This window comes from Dreissena polymorpha, chromosome 4 (assembly GCF_020536995.1).
Source record: "Dreissena polymorpha isolate Duluth1 chromosome 4, UMN_Dpol_1.0, whole genome shotgun sequence".
NCBI lineage: Eukaryota > Metazoa > Mollusca > Bivalvia > Myida > Dreissenidae > Dreissena > Dreissena polymorpha.
This window is the reverse complement of record NC_068358.1, coordinates 24,430,864-24,453,641: the sequence shown is the minus strand read 5'-3', so window position 1 is coordinate 24,453,641 and position 22,778 is coordinate 24,430,864. Positions and strand designations below refer to the sequence as shown.

At 35.0% G+C, this 22,778-nt stretch overlaps 1 protein-coding gene across 5 annotated transcripts; it reads left to right on the top strand.

Annotated features, from left to right (window-relative positions):
- The first annotated feature begins 272 nt into the window (after positions 1–272).
- LOC127877010 (ras-related protein Rab-13-like) lies at positions 273–21,317 on the top strand. Of its 5 annotated transcripts, none has more exons than XM_052422582.1 (7): positions 273–334; positions 1,110–1,245; positions 2,273–2,333; positions 7,585–7,723; positions 19,742–19,834; positions 20,015–20,125; positions 20,907–21,317. In XM_052422582.1, exons 1-7 carry the CDS (start codon positions 299–301, stop codon positions 20,988–20,990), a joined length of 660 nt encoding a protein of 219 aa, XP_052278542.1. In that variant the 5' UTR covers positions 273–298; the 3' UTR covers positions 20,991–21,317. The 5 variants fall into 5 exon arrangements, with proteins under 5 accessions (XP_052278542.1, XP_052278541.1, XP_052278543.1 ...); XM_052422581.1 differs by lacking the exons at positions 19,742–19,834; positions 20,015–20,125; positions 20,907–21,317 and adding exons at positions 9,014–9,106; positions 9,283–9,393; positions 10,745–11,855 and having other exon boundaries at positions 280–334; XM_052422583.1 differs by lacking the exons at positions 19,742–19,834; positions 20,015–20,125; positions 20,907–21,317 and adding exons at positions 9,014–9,106; positions 9,283–9,393; positions 10,745–11,855 and having other exon boundaries at positions 329–472.
- The last annotated feature ends 1,461 nt before the right edge of the window (positions 21,318–22,778 follow it).

The window sequence follows — 22,778 nt, the reverse complement described above, 5'->3', positions numbered from 1 at the left end:
AATTATTTTATGTTATTACAATCACTATTAATGAAATACATCAAGCAATCAAATAAGAGTTATGAGTATAAATCTATTGCGTTATTGATTAAAAAAAAAAACATCAAGTAGCTTGATCAAATGAGACAATATTAACGCTCTTTTATCTGCTGCGGAATAGCACCCATTTTCACACAAACCTTTTAACTTTGTAAGACCTGTAATTGGTCCAAAAATGAGTTCAGTTGCCGTAACCAATGACTCTCGAAACTGACGAAAGTGTCACTTTAAAGATAACAAACCTAGTGTATAAATAAACATGATATCCAATGATGTCGTACTTGTATTCACCCAGGTATAAATACCATTCGATAGCAATCAATATCACGTGAAATACTAGTAATGACATTTACGGTCATTGTGTTTCGTGAATCATTGTGAACTTTGGGATTATAAAGTTTACCTTTTTACTATGTATACTTAATACTTTGAGGTAAAACTTTTCTTCTTGTTTGGCTTTAAAAGCAACGACTAATTTAAACGCGGACGTAATACGTGGTTTAGTCTGCTTATCTGTTAGGTCGCGACTTTTTGGATTTAAATTAAAAATCGAATCTATATAATATTCTTTCACTATTTTAATTAGTATTTTTCTTATTGATTTTTTCCTAAATGATGCTCAAAAGAACCACATGTGCAATTCAAATTTTCGAAACAGAACGATATGCATTACTAGGTTCGGCCATCTTGACATAATTACATCATCACGTGAGTATATGTGTAACCGAATTAATACTTGTAATTGTTATCAACTCTTTGATCTATGTTATACATATACAAATTGTTTTGAACTTATTTGGCCAATTGTTAATCAAATAGGAAGTTGTAACTATGTTTTTTTTTGTAAAATGCATATCGCCATTAATTGTCTTACGCATGTACGACCTACAAAATATCAAATTCCTTAAGTGCGTAGGTGTGCATACCGCACTGAACGATCTTTCTAAATGTTTATTCGCATACCTCGTAGATCTTAATAGAAGTGGCAGTAAAATCCCTTAATATTTGACTATTTAATTATGTATTTACTAGGACTAGTTAAAATCAAATTGTTCCCATCTGAAATACAGCGACCAGCGAGAATGCAATTTCCTGGTCATCTCACCTACAAGATAGTCCTGTTGGGTGACCAGTGCGTCGGCAAGTCGTCTCTCCTGAACCGCTTCATTAAAGGAAGTTACTGTCCGCACTATATTCAAACACATGGTAAAATTCAGTGGCGCTCTTGGAAAAGGAAGATTAATGCATGTATGTTAAGTGTAGACCCAGATCAGCCTGCGCAGGTTATTTTAGGACGACTCTTTCCGCTTTTATCAATTTTTAATTTTAAAGGAAGTCTCGTCTTAGCGAAAATCCCATTTATTCGGAATATCTCGTCCCCGATTAGCTTGTGTGTGGTACACAGACTACTTTTTAACCACACTTTTCGTACATGCATTAAACCCCGTTTTCTCAGAGCGGAACTCATTTGCATTACACTTTTAATAATTGGATTGCAAATACAAAACCCTCTCAGTTGTTTATCCCTAACAATGGATTGGGTCATCTGCTCTTATTTTTGGAAGGAAATCAGGTTACAGGGACTTTCCAGGGTTTCGGGTTAATTGTGAAAATATAGCCCCCTTGTGGCTTTATATTCTTATCAATCTATCAAGAATATGTACAGTATAATATAATATTATTTAGTGTAGAACTATAATAGATCGTTTTGCATCATCACACTCTTCGTCGGCATATCAGCTGATTTGGGGTGTATATTAAGTGTATAACGTTATGTCTATATGTAGTTTGCGTTTTAGCAGTATAATCCGATTGCGACGAATTCAGGTATTCCCCTATAGGCAATCGGACTAGGCCGTCAAAATTTATTGAAATTATTCACCGTCTCGAAAAAATGAGCAAGTGAAAAACAACAAATGTATCCAACGCTGAGCATTTTTAATGAATATGCCAATCGGCAATAATATGAGTGGTTGGGATTTTTGTAATTTATTGTTTTAAGGAAGGGGGAGGGGGGAGACTTTACCTCTTAGAAACGCGTGTTTTTATCGAGTTTTGAGGCTACTGTCAAAAGCGGAACACTGCAAAATTTTAAAGACGGGGCGATGACGAATTATTGCAGCCACTACCTTAGACATAAAATATCTGTATTCTATCATAGTTTCCTTTGCATATGCCGGTGTATAAAATCGGATTGTATTTAATATGTTCATATTTTCTTATATCTTAACAGGGGCTGAATTCTTTTTGAAAGATATGGAGGTAGAATCTAACCCGGTGAGACTGGTCTTATAGTAAGTACATAAATCCTTTGTTAGACAATTCTAGTGGTGGGTTTCTGAAAATATATTAAATAATGCGTACGTAAATAAACTCTTTTGCCTATGCTTTCTACACATACTAATGCTTGCTGTTTGAAACTAACACTTAATTATAATGTTATAGAAGGAGTGATGGTTATTGCCAATACTTAAGTAAAGAAGGAGTGATGGTTATTACCAACACTTAATTATAATGTTAAAGAAGGAGTGATGGTTATAACCAACTCTTAATTATAATGTTAAAGAAGAAGTGATGGTTATTACCAACACTTAATATAATGTTAAAGAAGGAGTAATGGTTATTATCAACACTTAATTATAATGTTAAAGAATGAGTGATGGTTATTAACAACACTTAATTATAATGTTAAAGAAGGAGTGCTGGTTATTACCAACTCTTAATTATAATGTTAAAGAAGGAGTGATGGTTATTACCAACACTTAATTATAATGTTAAAGAAGGAGTGATGGTTATTACCAACACTTAATTATAATGTTAAAGAAGGAGTGATGGTTATTACCAACACTTAATTATAATGTTAAAGAAGGAGTGATGGTTATTACCAACACTTAATTATAATGTTAAAGAAGGAGTGATGGTTATTACCAACACTTAATTATAATGTTAAAGAAGGAGTGATGGTTATTACCAACACTAAATTATAATGTTAAAGAAGGAGTGATGGTTATTTTTAAGTCTCTATGCCATTCCTTCACTTTGTTGGTGGGCATGTAGAGTTGCCCTCGTCCGTCCGTAACTCCGTCCGTCCGTCCCTCAATCCGATTTTTCTGCCGCGCATGACAAAATAAGTATTGTTGCTAGAGGAACAAATTTTGTCGAACAAATCATTGGGCATGTTAACTTGCTACCCTCCATTAATTTGATCGGATTGTTTTCGACATAACCAGAGTTATTGCTTAATTTAAAGTGAAACATTACTTGTTTGACTTGTGTCGCACATAACTCACAAACATTGTCGCTGGAGTTCTGAAACTTCACAAACATATTTAAACCCACTTGTAACACCCCAGGAAACCCGATACCTTGCGGGTCGTGTAATACCATAGGGGACAGTGCTGTGCATTTTGGCATGAACTTACATAGGGTAATTAAATTGGAAAAATTAAACTTTTCAAAGCCCAATTTGAAACAACTGTGTTTTAACATTGATAACAAAGGTATTGGCCTACATGTAGAAAAAAATCCTGACAATTTTTCTTAACAAATGAGCGAAATGTGGCTCCCTGAAGTAGAAGATTGGACAAAACGGGCCATGTTCAGGCATTTAAGGGAGAAAAGAACTGCTTTAATTTGCAAGCCACTACCATTATTAAAGGATATATACAAACTTTCACATGTCTACAATTACCTCTCAGCAGGGTTTCTCCAGAAAACTATTTATTGTGGAGAAATTTGCGTTTTTAACGACCATGTTGGGAAATCATTGATACCATCTGGGGAAGACCAGGAAACCATATGTGGGCAGTGACTTTATAATTCTTTTTCGTGACAAAAAACCTAATTTTCCGCCATTTTAATGCATTTTTTTTTTGCTTTGTAGGGGCCTATAGTAAGTGAATGTGGGCACATATGCATACAAATGAACTTTGAATGCTTTTTTATACATTCAATGATATTATTTGGCTTTCATCCAACATCATTTCAGACACTTGAATCCTTTGTCTTATGTATAATGTGGTTATTCAATGTCCACTTTAGATATGTAAAACAGCTATCACAATGCTAGTGTTGCCTCCCCCCCCCCCCCCACACACACATTATTATACCGCAACAAAGTCTGTTTGGGGGCTATATAGGAATCAGTTTGTCCCGACCGTCTCTGTCCCAGTATGTAACGTCCCATCCCGATTTTTTGTTCGTTTGTCCGCCCGATTTATTTTCATGAAATAAATTTTGAACAAATAAACATACAACATTCAAACTTCATATGTTGATGCAACCTTATTAGCTTTATATATACACCCCACCGTCTTTTAGGTCACTAGGTCATAGGTCAAGGTCACTTAAATCTCTTATAGAAAACTTTATCACTTTATAACTGTATAATGGAAGTGCTTCCACGTACATCCTTCAAAATTCATATATTGATGCACCTCTATGAGTTTTACAGGTCAAATCAAGTGACAGATCACAAGGTCATATGTCAATGTCACTTCAACCGCTAATAGAAAACTTTAATGTTGTCTTCAGAACAAAAATGCTTCCATCTGCAATCTTCAGACTTCCTGTGTAGATACACCTGACCTAAATGATTTTAACATTATCACACTACATTATTTGGCCATTAGGTCAAAGGTCACTGTGTTCTCTGATAAAGAAACATTACATTGGCCCTTCCTGGGTTCTAAAAACCTCATATGTAGATGCATCAATACATTTTGCGCAACACATACTGTTATGATCACAGGTGGAATGGAATATAAATTATTAAAAATGCATACTGTAATAAAGGGAGTATAGGTAAAATGTCTTCAACATTCAAACATATTATATCAACATGAGAGCTATTGTTACTCTAAAGTCTATCATTGTCATTGCACAAAATTAAAGACTGCTTGTGATTGTTAATTATTTACAGCAACTAGCTGTAATATGAGCTTTTATTTGTACCCATTTTGGTTGGCAACTTGCATTATTACATCTGCAAGTGGGGTAGACAGGAAAAGTTGCTTTTGCACAGTGTTGCATTTCATCCTCTTAATATATCACATGCATTAGCAAACATGCTTAGTGTTTTCTGGCGGTGTGGTATTAATAACTTATCAAACTTCTTCTCAAGAAGGTCAGATATCTATCTATCTATCTATACTGTCTAACTCCCCTTGCGGTTATTATTGACAATATGGTGGACGAACCAGTTATCGAACACATAGGGAATTACGTTGAAATTTTAACACTTAAAATAACAAAAACATTATGTTTTAACAAATGACTACAAGTGTAATCATTTAATAACTTATGTGTTAAGTTTTCCAGCAAATATCCTTCAAGAATTCATGACAATGATTAAACTTGTCTGTGAACAAGGTAAGTGTTATATTTTTAATCAACTGTTACTTTGTGTGGTTAAATGTATAAAATCGGTATCAACGTCATGTGTTGAAGTCTTGTTTGCGGCTATAAACTAGCAATGGCCAAATTCGTTAAAAAGGGAGTAACAAGTCAGCTATTATCTTGTTTGATAGACAATTCTTTCCAATGCCAGTCTATGCCGATTTTAATGTTTCTTAAATACGCTTAACAGTAAAATCACAGAAAACTTAAGGCAATCTAAACAAAATTAAGCGCAAGTTTAGCGACTTCATTTCAAATGAGTTTTTCTCATTATAACACTTGCCGAATTAGCACCAAAAGTCTCAGAACACGCCACATACATATTATAAATAAAACCCCCATATACACTTATTAAGACATCATTTTTATGAACCTAACCAATTAATGTATGCGACAAAGCAGTCAAGTACTTCTTTATATTTTCCAAAATAGTGTGGGTAAAAAGAAATAAAACTCGAGAGTGTTGAAAAGGCACTATTGATCATATATAAAGTATTAAAAGTACAATTGAATGCATATGTGCCCACTTACACTTTCTGTAGGCCTCTACAAAGCAAAGAAATTGCAACAAAATGGCTGAAAAAGAATTATAAAGTCACTGCCCACATATGGTTTCCTGGTCTTCCCCAGATGGTATCAACGTTTTCCCAATATGGTCCTTAAAAACGCAAATTTCTCCACAATAAATAGTCTTCTGGAGAAACCCTGCTGAGAGGTTATGGCAGACATGTGAAAGTTTGTATACATCCTTTAATTATTGTAGTGGCTTGCAAATTAAAGTAGTTTTTTCCTTCCCTAAATGCCTGCAACATGGCCCGTTTTGCCCGATATTCTACTTCAGGGAGCCACATTTCGCTCATTTTTTAAGCAAATTTGTCAGGTTTTTTTCTACATGTAGGCCAATACCTTTTTTACCAATGTAAATACACAGTTGTTTCAAATTGGACTTTGAAAAGTTTAATTTTTCCAATTTAATTACCCTATGTAAGTTCATGCCAAAATGTACAGCACTGTCCCCTATTGTATTACACGACCCGCAAGGTATCGGGTTTCCTGGGGTGTGTAATTGCTTACATCCATATTTTAGTTCGTATGTGTTTGACACAACGGGACGTATTGTCCGTTTTTCTTAAAAAACATTATTGTTTCCTAGTGTTGCGGGTAACTTTACAGTATTGCTGCTAGAAGGCTGATATAGTAACCAGCATGCGATCACCCACCTATGTATGTTCGCTCTTGTTTTATTTAAAGAAGTTTTAATTTTAATTTAGTTTTAAATGTAACCCCCCCCCCCCCCCCTAAACACACACACACACACACACGCACGCACGCACGCACGCACGCACTCACGCACGCACGCACACACACACACACACACACACACACACACACACACACACACACACACACACACACACACACCCTCACACACACACACACACACACAAAACATCACTTAAATTTATGCTGACGTAAAGAAAGTTAGGAATCAAAATTAGGGTTTAACTCTTTATTTCCACAGATAACAACTGGCAACCGTGCTGTTGTCGCTGCTGTTTATTATCATGATGACGACAATACTGATAGCCTTATTTTAATTTTTGTTTCCGCTTTGTATTATAAAAGGGGCCTTTTCACGTTTTGGTAAATTGACAAATTCAAAAAAAAGTTTCATATTCGCAAATTTACGTTGTAGTAAGGATATTTGTGAGTAGACAGTACAACTGAACATTTATCATGCTCTAAAATATCAATTATATGCATTTTTTGACAATATAACAACCTGAAAATTATAAAGCGTTGCAACGCGAAGCGATTGAATAATTTGGAGAGTTCTGTTGTTGTTGTTATAATTTGTGATTCTACCCAAATGGCTTATGTATTAAATACATCACTCAACGTATGAACACGGATGGCCTAGTGGTCTAAGCGATATACTTTTACTCCAGGGGTCTATGGTTCGAGCCCAGTTTAGGGTTCCTATTTTGTTTCTTTAAGATTTTTTTTTAGATTTTAAGATCCCGTGTTTACATTTATCAATATAAGGCATTTAATGACAAACTCCAATACATGCCAAAATCTGTGAAAAGGCCCCTTTTTAAAAAGGACGCTGAACTGAATGATTTGAAACCATTCTTACCTTAACAGTGACTCAATGGGTCAGTCCAACATGAAGACCATAGTCCGCAGTATTTACCGCGATGCCATGGGGGTCATGCTCGTGTTCGACTTCAATCGAGCAGACACCCTGCAGCGAGTGAAAGAGTGGTTACAGCTCATTGAACAGGTTAGGATCTGGAGCTAATCCTAGAGTAGTTACACCTAAATGAACATGTAAGGCTCGGGTACCAGTGAAAGAGTGGTTACAGCTCATTGAACAGGTTAGGGTCTGTAACTCATCTTAGAGTAGTTACACCTAATTGAACATGTAAGGCTCGGGTACCAATAAAAGAGTGGTTACATCTCATTGAACATGTTAGGATCTGGAACGCGGCCAAGAGTAGTTACACTTAATTGATCATGTAAGGCTCGGGAACCAGTGAAATAGTGGTTACACCATATTAAACAGGTAAGGCTTTCGAGCGAATGAAATAGTAATTACCTGTACATCTGCAATCTCCACGCAGAGTTGTCGTTCCTTGCTCTCACATACAACTCTGCGAAAGGCTCAGCACGCCATTTTGTCTATAAAATAGCTAAAACCGAACAAACGCATTCAATGTATATTTGATTGGATATTTAAGATCGCATGCATTAAATTAAGAAATATGACTTTTAAATGTACGATAAATCGTGCAAATACTTGCAAGTTTTAATGCAAATCTTTGGAACTATTTGCATTGCCCATTTACGCAGATCGAATCATTCCACGCACTTTACATATGTAAATAAGTGAACATAATGTTTATTGAGTGACGTTAGGAATTGCTTCGACGTGTGTATGTATGTTGGTTTCTTAACAACAAAATACCATATCAATTTTATAATAATAAATTAAGACTGATATAAGATATCATGGTATGAGATGGTTTTCTTTAATGCATTGAATGCAATGTAACCGTCGTGCAAGAGATTGTTTAGTATACTGTAACCTCAATGATGAACGCTTGGTATGATCATGACATGAATGAGACGCTTTCATAACAATAGTCCGTTCTGAGCCCAACACAGAGGTGAATGTAATGTAACCGTCGTGCAAGAGATTGGTACATCTGATTGAACAAGTAAGACCGCGTAATGGATGAACGACTTACATGGTACTGAACAGGTAAGGCTCTAGAAACGGCGACAGACCCGTTTACATTTACTTTAGACCTAAGGCGCAAAACGAGTAACGGAGTGTTTACATCTTATCAAACACGTAATTCTCTGGAAGATGTGAAAGAGTGCTTACAGCTAGGGCTCTTTAGCAACCTATACAGTGTTAATATAGTGCCACCGTCATTAATAAATAGCTATTGTGTATGTTGATGTGTTTTTGTGCATATATGCGGTTATTTACATTGATTTTATCTATTTTCAAACTGCGAAGTTTTGCGCATTGTTTACTGAACGATGTCCATGGCTTTTGTCTTAGAATTGCGATATAGAGCCCGAAAAGATACTGGTTGGTAACAAGATGGATCTTGACGAGGGCATGAAGAAACTAACGAATAAAGAAGTAACGGAGGTAATTTCACATTCAAACAATACTCATGAAGTTTTTATTTTATTTGAGTTGACTTTGTTATTAATACGTATGCTTAAGTAAATCTTAAACCGTATATTGTGACGATAGAAGCGAATATATAGGGACATATTTAGCCTTTATTTTGCTGTTTAAATAATTAATACTATCTTTGCCAGGTAGCGAAATCTCTTGAGCTCGATTTCATCGAGGTCAGTGCTAAAACTGGTTATAATGTTGAGGAGGCGTTTGTAACGCTGGTGAATAACATATTCATCAACAGAAAACGGGTAAGTTGCAAAACATGGGAATATAGTCGTTTGGTATTTGTATATATACCTGTCATTAAGCATCTACCTATAATCCCCTACCGGATGGTGATGGTGGTTGTCCTTGGGGGCTAGTTACCCGTGTCCGTCGATAAGTCGATCTGTTTGTTTGTCCAGAAACGGAAGGTTATTAACCCATGTATTGCAGGATATAGAAATTAATTGGTACTGCATGTTCGCTTTATAAGAGGGCATATCGCGTCGAAAAACTTGCCGGTTTACCTCAGAGTCCAAGTCACACTTCGATGTGAAAGTTGACAAGCATTGAAGGTCATGAATAAATGTTAAGTCAAAATAAGCGAATGTTGTCATAATACTAACAGTTTATCTGCACTTTAAGGTGACCCGTCCGACCATGTACTAATATTGATTTTATTTAAAATGTTCACCTGTAGAAGATGCAGTGTTATGAGCAGCGAACATGTGGCCACCTAAAGTGAAAGTAAAACTTTGAGGTAAAAGATCGAAATACAAAAAAAAAACAGCACTTTATTCTAAAATATGGCTTGTATGGATTTAATTAAGTTCTTCATACGTTTTTAAATTACTTAGCACTAATGCTCATCTATATGGGGCAGTGTGCTTCGTACAAGAAACACGTGGTTATCTCAAGGTCAAGGTCATACTAAGAGATAAAAGGTCAAACAGCATTACTTGTCAAATACAAAAGATTGTTTCTCCATAACTGAACCGTGTGTTTATGGGTGGAACGCAGTTTAAACTTTACGACACGATTACCACATGACTACAATCAAGCGATTCTTGAAGATACAAAATAAAAATGCTGAATTAATTGTCGAATGTGTATGCGGGTGTTATCAATGTCAGTCAGAACAGCCACGTACGGGTTCAGGATCACGTGTCTTTAGGTGGTTCCACCTTTTAACTTTAATAGATTTTATTCACGACGGTTAGTGGTGCTTTATTTCAAATAACTTTTTTAAACAATGTTTGTTAAGAATTTCAACTAGTGCATAAAAGACAGGTTTTTATGCTGCTTATGGCAATGTGAAAACATCAGATTTACTTTATTCTTGTATTCATGTTCAAAATTCGTTTTGTACTAGACGGTTATGTTTCACGGAACGTGAAATTTCGTCAATGATTTCAGACGTATTCAATGATGTATTCTTTAACCTTAAAACATCGGCACAAACTGCAAGAAAAACTGCCTCTTACGAACTAAATAATTTTGCAAATGTATTTCAATAACTTGCAAAAATAAAGTTGTTAACGGTGTGATTACATTTTGTCTTGCCCGTGTGTAAACCCCTGCCGTTGATTCTGCACCCTGGTACTTGTGCCGTTTCAGCTCCGCCGCGACAACATGATCACCAGTATCCGGTTGACAGACAAACCAGTCCGAAACAGAAATCTGCATAAACCGGACTGCTGCGACTGACCGGAAGTGATCGACGATATACATGATGCACACTAACCTACACATATGCATAAGGCATATTAACATATAAAATGTATAAGGCATATTGTAATATGAAATTGTATAAGGCATACTATCATACCAAAATGTAAACGGCAAAGCAAGTAATTGCCCGGTCGTATATGCATACGTTTGAGAAACCTATGTCGGCGTGACGGCATTATAAGATTTAGTGTATAAACGTTTCTTGTCCATTTTGTGAATACTGTTTAATATATGTATACATCGATTTTTCTTGATTTCATTCCATAATACATTAAAGTGGAGTATTATAAACGTATTAAAAACTTTCTTAGTTCTCAATTCTATCGAGTGGTGATCTTTTTAAAAATATAACTTTTCCTTGATCTATGGGCGACAACTGCCTTAGTCATACATCGCAAATTGCTAAGAGTTACAAGCCATATACATATTACACGTTCACAATTAGTGGTAATGACGGTACTTTACTTTCAAAACAATTGTGGTACCTGATGTACACTTCTGTTCGTTTCATTACTGATTTTTTTTGGTGACTTTTATGTCCCCACTTGAAAAGGTATTTTAATGGCCCCGGATCGAATGATCGGGGGTATATTGTTTTTTGCCTGTCTGTCTGTCATTGTATGTGTGTGTCCCACAACTTTAACCTTGGTCATAACGTTTGCAGTATTGAAGATAGCAATTTAATATGCATGTGTGTCTCATAGAGCTGCACATTTTGAGTGGTGAAAGGTCAATGTCATTCTTCAAAGTCAAAGTTCATTTTTTTTCTAAAATATCTGCCGTGCGGCTTGAAAGCGCAGTAGGGGGCACTGTGTTTCACAAACACAGCTCTTGTTATATATAGTTACATTGTATGATCATGTACGCAGATGTTTGCAACGTTTGTGCTGTTAACAACTTTGTATTTATTTTTCGGAGTTAACAACTAAAGATGCAATATTTTTACTTCAGTCATTAGTTCAGAACTATATGTTTGAAAATAAATGTCCGTATGTTATATATGTCGACATGTTGAAATGTTTTATTTCTATTTATAGAAACGGTCTTTGGTTGAAAATGTTTCATAAAATCGGGAATTCAGGGTAAAATTTTACGAGTTATAAGATATATGTTTAACAATGTTAAATCATGTGTTAAGTCATTTTCTTTATTTGCTGATTATTTCTCATACTCAGTAGGCTTGCGTCAAGGGGAGGTAATGTCCCCTTTGCTATTTACTCTCTTTGTTGAGGACTTGAAACTTTATCTCCAATATGATATTAATGCAGGCATACATGTATATGATGCTATGATTTTATTACTTTGTTTACTGACCACATGGCTATTATAGGTAAAAATCCAACAGAAATTAAAAACCATTTAAACTCATTTGCACACGTACTGCGACAATTGGGGATTGCAGGTTAACATAAAGAAGACCAAAACTATGGTTTTTCGTAAGCTACCGGTAGGTGTATTACTGACCTCAGAGAAGCGAACCTACAATAGTCAGCCAATAGAAGTTGTTAGTGATATTAACTATTTAGGAGTTGTTCTAAATTTATACTGGTAGTTTTAATCTTAATCAAGAATATTTAGTTGGTAAAGGGCTAAAGGCCATGCATGTTTTATTTTGTAAATGTCAGGATTATGAATTGAAGCCTAGTACTCTTGTTCAATTGTGTGATGCCTTTGTTGGCTCTATCATCAATTATGGAGCAGAAGTTTGAGGATAAACTAAGTCAAAAGACTTAAATAGGCTGCATCTAAAATTCTTAAAACGTCTATTAAAAGTTGGACTTAATACATGTAATAATATGGTGTATGTCGAACTTGGGAGATATCCGCTTTATAATACATAGATATGTACGTATACTGAAATATTGGTTTAAGCTGCAGTCAAGCGACAGCATAATTTTAAAATATGTATACAACGAAGCCGTTAAATATTGTCAAAAAAGTTTAAAATTGGGTATATATTGTTAAAAAGATGTTAAGTGATTATGGTTTTCCAGATGTAGTCGAAAATGCGCATGCTTTTGATATGAAAACATTTCTGTTTGTATTTAAATGTAAAATTGTTGACTCTTTTAAACTTAAGTAGTGCAATGCTGTGAACGAAAGCTCTATGATGGATATGTATAGGCAGTTTAAAGCATCTCCAGTATATGAAACATATCTAAATATTCTACCACAATCATTAAGAGCATATGTTAGTAGATTACGTTTATTTGTACACCCTTTGAGAATTCAAACGGGTAGATACGCTAGAAATGTAGAGGGAAGATCTGTAAGATACTGCATGTTCTGTAATTTAAATGACATTGAGGATGAATTTCATTTTATTTGTATATGCCCTACGTATAATGATTTTATAAAAACAATACATAAACAACAGCTATTATATCAAACCATGTGTTTATAAATACACATGTATTTGAATTTGTTTAAAACGATGGATAAAATGGAACTTATTAATCTGTCACCGTTTGTCAAAAACGAGCCATTTTACGATCAAGACTGATGAATGATATATCATAATATATTAATCTCCTGTATACTTATGATGTATGTCATATATTTCCAACTGCATTTGTAACAATCATATTTAAAAAAAAAGAAGATTGTTTATGTTTTTTTGTATCATTCTGTCTTCTTATTTATTTTGTGTATATAATCACGTGACAATACATATGTGCGATTGTATGTATATATATAAACGATGTTCTTTGTAGAAGTCTCGAATAAAAAATTCTGTCTGTCTGTCTGTCTGACTAAATACAAAAACGTTTCGTTTATTGGAACTAGCTGAGTGTTCTTTGAGAATGCTAATTTAGTTATTTTGTTTTATGTGTTTTCTATATTTCATTCCATTTGGAAAATAAATATATGTGATCACGATCTGCATTTGTAGAATTAATTTCTGCCTATTTACACTTCAAAGCCTACATATACGCATTTTTTTAAATTAGCATTTCTAGTTAAGTTAATGTGGAGTTAATGTGTAAATTATTTAATCGTTTATCAAAATTATGCATTAAAAGCGTTTCAGACACTCATCGGTTAGCTATAAATTTTAGGTTTCCTTGTTTACATTGTCCCTAAAAGAAATAAGTCGACATTTCAACTTTCATTTACAAAAAACTACATAAGATGTTATGATTACCATTTTATGTATACAAGTAATATTTGCGATATATTTAGTTGCTTAGTGTTCAGAAAATAGCGACCTTCTTTATCTCCAAAGGTTCTTTGAATACATCCTCAAACTTTGACCTGATTATTGTGTTTTAAGAGAAAGAGAAATACACTAATTGACCCTTTATTATGCGCAATATGTACTTACAAATGTTGTTTTGCCAATATTTCGACAGATGCCTTTTCTTTTGGGGTCAACTGCTTTGAATAAATATGTGCGCAGGCGTACTACAGAATTCTAATCCAACTGATCTACTTCATTTGATTTATCTTAGTGGATAAATGTCATAGAAATGTTATTTCAAGTAATGATATTATAACTTTAAACAAGCAGATAAAATATAGCTGTTTTGTATTGAATTAATTGTCTTAAAATGTATGTTTATCAAAAGGCCGTTCGGTTAATATTCATCGACATTTCTTTGTGGAATAATTACCTTCTCAGTTCTGGGTACATGTACATAGTGACAAATATTTTTAGGAAAAGGAAATTCTTAAAATCAATGAAATACCTTAGGTATCTGGCTATGTTTTTTTCAAGTTTTTAAAGATTCATATGTTTCAAACAGGAACATTTTGCTACATCGATTTATATTTCAACCTTTTTAAGCTGGCAACATTTGATTTCTAACTGACACCTGATCTGAAATTAGCCCTGATGTTAAAATTTCCCTACGGAGCTCTGTGAATATCGGCCCTGAACAGTAGAAAGCTAGACAACGACTAAACCGACATGACAATAGAACGTTGTACAACGGGTACACTAACATGACAATAGAACGTTGGACAACGAGTACACTGACATGACAATAGAAAGCTGGACAACGAAAACACCGACATGACAATAGAACGTTGGACAACGAGTACACCGACATGATAATAGAACGTTGGACAACGAGTACACCGACATGATAATAGAACGTTGGACAACGAGTACACCAACATGACAATAAAATGCTGTACAACGAGTACACTGACATGACATAAGAGACAGACAGACAGACAGAGACAGAAAGAGACAGACAGACAGTGACAGACAGAGAGAGACAGACAGACAGACAGAGAGAGAGAGAGAAAATTTCCCAAATTATTGATTTCAATATACTAGATGGTTTTAAGGCTCGTAAAAGGTGACAAATCCAATTATTCTGCATATAAATTAGTCTAATTTTTACCGGATTTCCGTTACTCAGGCATAAAAAATGATAATAAAACAGCTTAGGTGCGTTGTCAAGAATTATGGAAGATATACCCGTTTCATTATTTGAAGAAATGTTTACAACTTTGCAATTTCTGTACATGTTCGAGGTTCCTCGGCTTGTTTCGTATAGTACGCATATATTGATGACGAAATACAAACAACACAATATCCTCGTAAATAAAGAAAGAGAACATGAGTTCGGTAAGATAGGTGTACGCAATGTCTTGTGCCGACCAATCAAAATGTGTTATCGGAAAACCGGCTCGGAATCGCTCGGCATGATTGAGTAAACAGTGATGTAAATTAACTGATTGTTTGTAAACACAATTGACTTGGAGGACACTGTATTTTGAGCTAGAAACAAGTTGTATTGCTCATTTTTTATGGTAATGTCCAATAGCATATATATACTTTTTTTATAACCTTTATAAATAAAATATGCAAAAATTATTTATAAATCGGTAATAATTACGGGTCGTCACATTTTATGGGCCATTAAAGCTGGGGAAAAGAACCCTACTAGCATAGCTATCGTTCAAATCATATAAACTTTAGATGCGTTTATTAATTTATGTTGTAAAACACATTGTTGAATAAATATGTTTAAACCAAAGCTGGAGATATTGCTTAAATAACGAATTGATTCACACCGACAAAAATCGACAACTAGCTCTATTGAAGATAAAAAGCTCAGATAATTATAACTCAGGCTTTCATTCCGATAATTGCATGCATACATCCATCAAGTACATTTATCATAGTTATGTGGTTACATTTTTAGATATAATGAACTAATTTCTGCTGTGAAACTTACCTCTTATAATGACAAAATTGTAACTTTTACCTTATTGTGTTTGCTACATTCATTTAAAATGTGTTCATATTATCTTGTCAATCACAGTGCAAAGTTTTGGGTCATCTGCTCTTATTTTTAGGAGGAAATCAGGTTACAGGTACTTCCCAGGGTTTCGGGTTAGTTGTGAACATATAGCCCCCTTGTGGCTTTAGATTCTTATCAATCAATCAAGAATATGTACAGTATAATATAATATTATTTAGTGTAGAACTATAATAGATCGTTTTGCATCATTATACTCTTCGTCGGCATATCAGCTGATTTGGGGTGTATATTAAGTGTATAACGTTATGTCTATATGTATTTTGCGTTTTATCAGTATAATCCGATTGCGACGAATGCAGGTATTCCCCAATAGGCAATCGGACTAGGCCGTCAAATTTTATTGAAATTATTCAACGTCTCGAAAAAATGAGCAAGTGAAAAACAACAAATGTATCCAGCGCTGAGCATTTTTAATGAATATGCCAATCGGCAATAATATGAGTGGTTGGGATTTTTTTAATTTATTGTTTTAAGGAAGGGGGAGGGGGGAGACTTTACCTCTTAGAAACGCGTGTTTTTATCGAGTTTTGAGGCTACTGTAAAAAGCGGAACACTGCAAGATTTGAAAGACGGGGCGATGACGAATTATTGCAGCCACTACCTTAGACATAAAATATCTGTATTCTATCATAGTTTCCTTTGCATATGAAGGTGTATAAAATCGGATTGTATTTAATATGTTCATATTTTCTTATATGTTAACAGGGGCTGAATACTTTTTGAAAGATATGGAGGTAGAATCTAATCCGGTGAGACTGGTCTTATAGTAAGTACACAAATCCTTTGTTAGACAATTCTAGTGGTGGGTTTCTGAAAATATATTAAATAAGGCGTACGTAAATAAACTCTTTTGCCTATGCTTTCTACACATAATAATGCTTGCTGTTTGAAACTAACACTTAATTATAATGTTAAAGAAGGAGTGATGGTTATTACCAACACTTAATTATAATGTAAAAGAAGGAGTGATGGTTATTACCAACACTTAATTATAATGTTATAGAAGGAGTGATGGAGAAGGAGTGATGGTTATTACCAACACTTAATTATAATGTTAAAGAAGGAGTAATGGTTATTACCAACACTTAATTATAATAGAAGAAGGAGTGATGGTTATTACCAACACTTAATTATAATGTTAAAGAAGGAGTGATGGTTATAACCAACACTTAATTATAATGTTAAAGAAGGAGTGATGGTTATTACCAACACTTAATTATAATGTTAAAGAAGGAGTGATGGTTATTACCAACACTTAATTATAATATTATAGAAGGAGTGATGGTTATTACCAACACTTAATTATAATGTTAAAGAAGGAGTGATGGTTATAACCAACACTTAATTATAATGTTAAAGAAGGAGTGATGGTTATTACCAACACTTAATTATAATGTTTAAGAAGGAGGGATGGTTATTGTTAAGTCTCTATGCCATTCCTTCACTTTGTTGGTGGACATGTAGAGTTGCCCTCGCCCGTCCGTAACTCCGTCCGTCCGTCCCTCAATCCGATTTTTCTGCCGCGCATGACAAAATAAGTATTGTTGCTAGAGGAACAAATTTTGTCAAACAAATCAATGGGCATGTTAACTTGCTCCCCTCCATTAATTGGATCGGATTGTTTTCGACATAAACAGAGTTATTGCTTAATTTAAAGTGAAACATTACTTGTTTGACTTGTGTCGCACATAACTTACAAACATTGTCGCTGGAGTTCTGAAACTCCACAAACATATTTAAACCCACGTGTAATTGCTTACATCCATATTTTAGTTCGTATGTGTTTGACACAACGGGACGTATTGTCCGTTTTTCTTAAAAAACATTATTGTTTACTAGTGTTGCGGGTAACTTAACAGTATTGCTGTTAGAGGGCTGATATATTAACCAGCATGTGATCACCCACCTATGCAAGTTCGCTCTTGTTTTATTTAAAGAAGTTTTAATTTTAATTTAGTTTTAAATGTACCCCCCTCACCACAAAACACACACAGACACGCACACGCACGCACGCACGCACACACACACACACACACACACACACGCACAAACAAAACCTCACTAAAATGTATGCTGACGTAAAGAAAATTAGGAATCAAAGTTAGGGTTTAACTCTTTATTTCCACAGATGCTGATAACAACTGGCAACCGTGCTGTTGTCGCTGCTGTTCATTATCATGATGATGACAATACTGATAGCCTTATTTTAATTTTTGTTTCCGCTTTGTATTATAAAGGGGCCTTTTCACGTTTTGGTAATTTGACAAATTCAAAATAAGTTTCATATTCGCAAATTTACGTTGTAGTTAGGGTATTTGTGAGGAAACAGTACAACTGAACATTTATCATGCTCTAAAATATCAATTATATGCATTTTTTGACGATATAACAACCTAAAAATTATATAGCGTTGCAACGCGAAACGATTGAATAATTTGGAGAGTTCTGTTGTTGTCGTTATATTTTGTGATACTTCCAAAATGGCTTATGTAAAGTATTAAATACATCACTCAACGTTTGAGCACGGATGGCCTAGTGGTCTAAGCGATATACTTTTACTCCAGGGGTCTATGGTTCGAGCCCAGTTTAGGGTTCCTATTTTGTTTCTTTAATATTTTTTTGAGATTTTAAGATCCCGTGCTTACATTTATCAATATAAAGCATTTAATGACAAACTCCAATACATGCCAAAATCTGTGAAAAGACCCCTTTTTAAAAAGGACGCTGAACTGAATGATTTGAAACCATTATTCCCTTTACAGTGACTCAATGGGTCAATCCAACATGAAGACCATAGTCCGCAGTATTTACCGCGATGCCATGGGGGTCATGCTCGTGTTCGACTTCAATCGAGCAGACACCCAGCAGCGAGTGAAAGAGTGGTTACAGTTCATTAAACAGGTTAGGATCTGGAACTAATCCTAGAGTAGTTACACCTAAATGAACATGTAAGGCTCGGGTACCAGTGAAAGAGTGGTTACAGCTCATTGAACAAGTTAGGATCTGGAACTCATCCTAGAGTAGTTACACCTAATTGAACATGTAAGGCTCGGGTACCAGTGAAAGAGTGGTTGCATCTCATTGAACATGTTAGGATCTGGAACGCGGCCAAGAGTAGTTACACTTAATTGATCATGTAAGGCTCGGGAACCAGTAAAATAGTGGTTACACCAAATTAAACAGGTAAGGCTTTCGAGCGAATGAAATAGTGATTCCCTGTACATCTGATTGAACAAGTAAGACCGTGGATTGAGTGAACGAGTTACATGTTAATTAATAGGTAAGGCTCTAGAAACGGCGACAGATCTGTTTACATTTACTTTAGATATACGGCGCAACACGAGTAACAGAGTGTTTACATCGTATCAAACACGTAATTCTCTGGAAGATATGAAAGAGTGCTAACATCTAATTGAACAGCTAAGGCTCTTTAGCAACTTATACAGAGTTAAAATAGTGCAACCATCATTAATAAATAGCTATTGTGTATGTTGTTGTGTTTTTATGTCATATATGTGGTTATTTACATTGATTTTATCTATAATCAAAGTGCGAAGTTTTGCGCGTTGTTAACTGAACGATATCCATGGCTTTTGTCTTTTAGAATTGCGAAATAAAGCCCGAAAAGATACTGGTTGGTAACAAGATGGATCTCGACGAGGACATGAAGAAACTAACAAATAAAGAAGTAACGGAGGTAAGTGCACATTCAAACAATACTCATGAAGTTTTTATTTTATTTGAGTTAACTTTATTATTAATCCTGTACGTATGAATGGTAAATCTTAAACCGTAATATTGTGACGATAGCAGCGAATATATAGCGAATATTAAGCATTTAGATTGCTGTTTAAATAATTAATACTATCTTTGCCAGGTAACGAAATCTCTTGAGCTCGATTTCATCGAGGTCAGTGCCAAAACTGGTTATAAAGTTGAGGAGGCGTTTGTTACGCTGGTGAATAAAATATTCACCAACAGAGAACGGGTAAGTACGAAAACATGGGAATAAAGTCGTTTGGTATTGGTATACATACCATCATTTAGCATCTACTAATAATCGCCTACCGGATGGTAATGGTGGTTGTCCTTGGGGGGCTGTTAATTACCCGTGTCCGTCGATAAGTCGGTCTATTTGTCTGTCCCGAAACTGACTGTTACTTACCCATGCATTGCAGGATATCGAAAGTACTTGGTACGTATGTTCACCTATATAAGAAGGCATATCGCGTGGACACACTTACCAGTTTACTTCAGAGTCCAAGTCACACTTATACAGCGCTTTATTGTAAAATATGGCTTTTAGGGATTTAAGTTCCCCATGAACTTACGTTTTTATTTATTTCTTAGCACTAATGCTCATCAATATGGGACGTGGCTATCTAAAGGTCAAGTTCATACTAAGAGATAAAAGGTCAAACAACATCATTTGCCAAATAAAAAGATTTGCTTTCTCTATAACTTAACCATGTGTTTATGGGTGTTTCGCAGTTTAATCTTTACGACACGAGTACCCCATGACTACCTTCAAGCGATTCTTGAAGATACAAAATAAAAATGCTGAATTAATTCAATTTAATTGTCAAGACTCTACCACTATGTCGAATGTGTATGCGGGTGAAATCAATGTCAGCCAGAAGTGTCGGAAATCAGTATGTAATTGCGCTCTTTTTTGTACTATGATGCTTTCGATAAGTTTAATCTTATAACAATGTAAAACATTTTTACACAGAACAGCCACGAATAACCATGTGCTTGTGCCGTTTCAGCTCCGACGCGACAACATGATCACCAGTATCCGGTTGACAGACAAACAAGTCCGAAAACATGATAAACAGGACTGCTGCGACTGACCGGAAGTGATGGACGATATACATGATACACACTAACATTAAAATATGCATAATTCATATAAACATATAACAATGTATAAGGCATAGTGTAATGTAAAATTGTATAAGGCATACTAATATATCAAAATGTAAACGGCAAAACAAGTTATTACCCGGTCGTATATGCCTACATTTGAGAAACCTATGTCGGCGTGACGGCATTATAAGTTTTAGTGTATAAACGTTTCTTGTCCATTTTGTGAATACTGCTTAATATATGTATTAATCTATTATTATTGACTTCATTCCATAATACATTGAAGTTGAGTATCATAAACGTATTCAAAACTTTCTTAGTTCTATGTTCTATCGAGTGATGATCTTTTTTAAAATATATCCTTTCCTTGATCTATGGGCGACAACTGCCTTAGTCATATATAGCAAATTGCCAAGGTTTAAAAGCCAAATATTATTTTATCCCACTTTTACAGCGAAATCGGTTGATTGAAGCCCCGTTTATTAAATTTCATCTATAATCAACGGCAAGGCTATAATCAATGGCACGAAATGACGTCATCAACTGCCGAACCGGGACTACTTTTTCCCACGCACCTCGTCACCTGTGTTTGCCAAGTGCATCAATAATAAAAACAATCTCAAATGTTTGTCAATCTTAATGACCTTAAAACAAAGGAAAGTAGCAAAAAACGTGTTTTTTTGTCATTTATTTTTATTGAAACCTCAAGTATTAGGTAAATTTAACACTATGCAAATAGGTTCTGTTGTTGTTGCTCCCCTTTGAAGAAGTCAGTGCGAGTTGCTCCCCTTTGACCGTAGAAAACAATCGTCTGGACCAAGAAATCCTGTGTTAATTTACAAGCTGTACTCGGATATGCATCCATCTGATTTTTCTTCAAAGCATCTTTTCTACCTGGCAATACGCACAAATGACACTGCATCCCGGTGATTCTTGCGTCAACAATTGGGTGTCAACAAGTTAGGTCAGATGCTGAAGGCCATGGCAAAAGACTCCGGCTTTCTCAAGCACAAGAGAATAACGAACCACTCAGTTCGCAAATTCCTGGTCCAAAAATTTCGAAATACAAATATCCACCCACTGAAACCATGGCAATAACAGGGCACACAAATGTCCAGTCATTAACCAATTATTCCAACATATCTGTTGAACAGCTGCAAAAGTGTTCATTCTTGCTCAGTCCAGTAAATGTAACAATCCAACAGTTCCTCTTGTACACCTTCACGAACCGAAACTATGGCCGAAATGCAGCCTAGACAACCACTGTCTACCGTCGAACAAGTTGATCTTGATGTTCGCCCCACCCAGTCACTTCACGGTTCACCAGCGTTCGAACAACTTTGCCTCACAATTCTTTGGTGCCACTTTCAACATTCAAAATGTTAATGTATATAATTAGCTTAAATCCAAGTAATCTTTGTTATTTCGTCACGAAATAACCACATATTATAACAAAGAAGCAAATAATGTGCACCTCGTGATCGACTCGATAGTTTGATATCGAAAGTGAATTGTGTGTGGTGTTAGGCTACGTTGTAAACAAATGTAGTTCCTTGTATATAACAACTTAATGTCATATTGATATCATAAAACTTAAAGATTTGCAATTCAATATGATTAAAATTGTAATTAATAACGCTCGACACTTTGTTACAGAACGATATTCTGATTTAAAAAAATGATTATTTGATCAGCGGTTATTTTTGGAACGCGGAGTAATACACTGACCTTGGTTACACTACAGTCATTATCAAAGTACGACAAACACTCGT

Bases quoted from the DNA above. Each gene is read 5' to 3' on its own strand.
- LOC127877010 (XM_052422581.1), top strand. From the start codon at position 299: ATGATATCCAATGATGTCGTACTTGTATTCACCCAG. The intron at 335-1,109 runs GTATAAATACCA...TCTGAAATACAG, and splicing joins TCGTACTTGTATTCACCCAG to CGACCAGCGAGAATGCAATT. The intron at 2,334-7,584 runs GTAAGTACATAA...TTACCTTAACAG, and splicing joins CCGGTGAGACTGGTCTTATA to TGACTCAATGGGTCAGTCCA.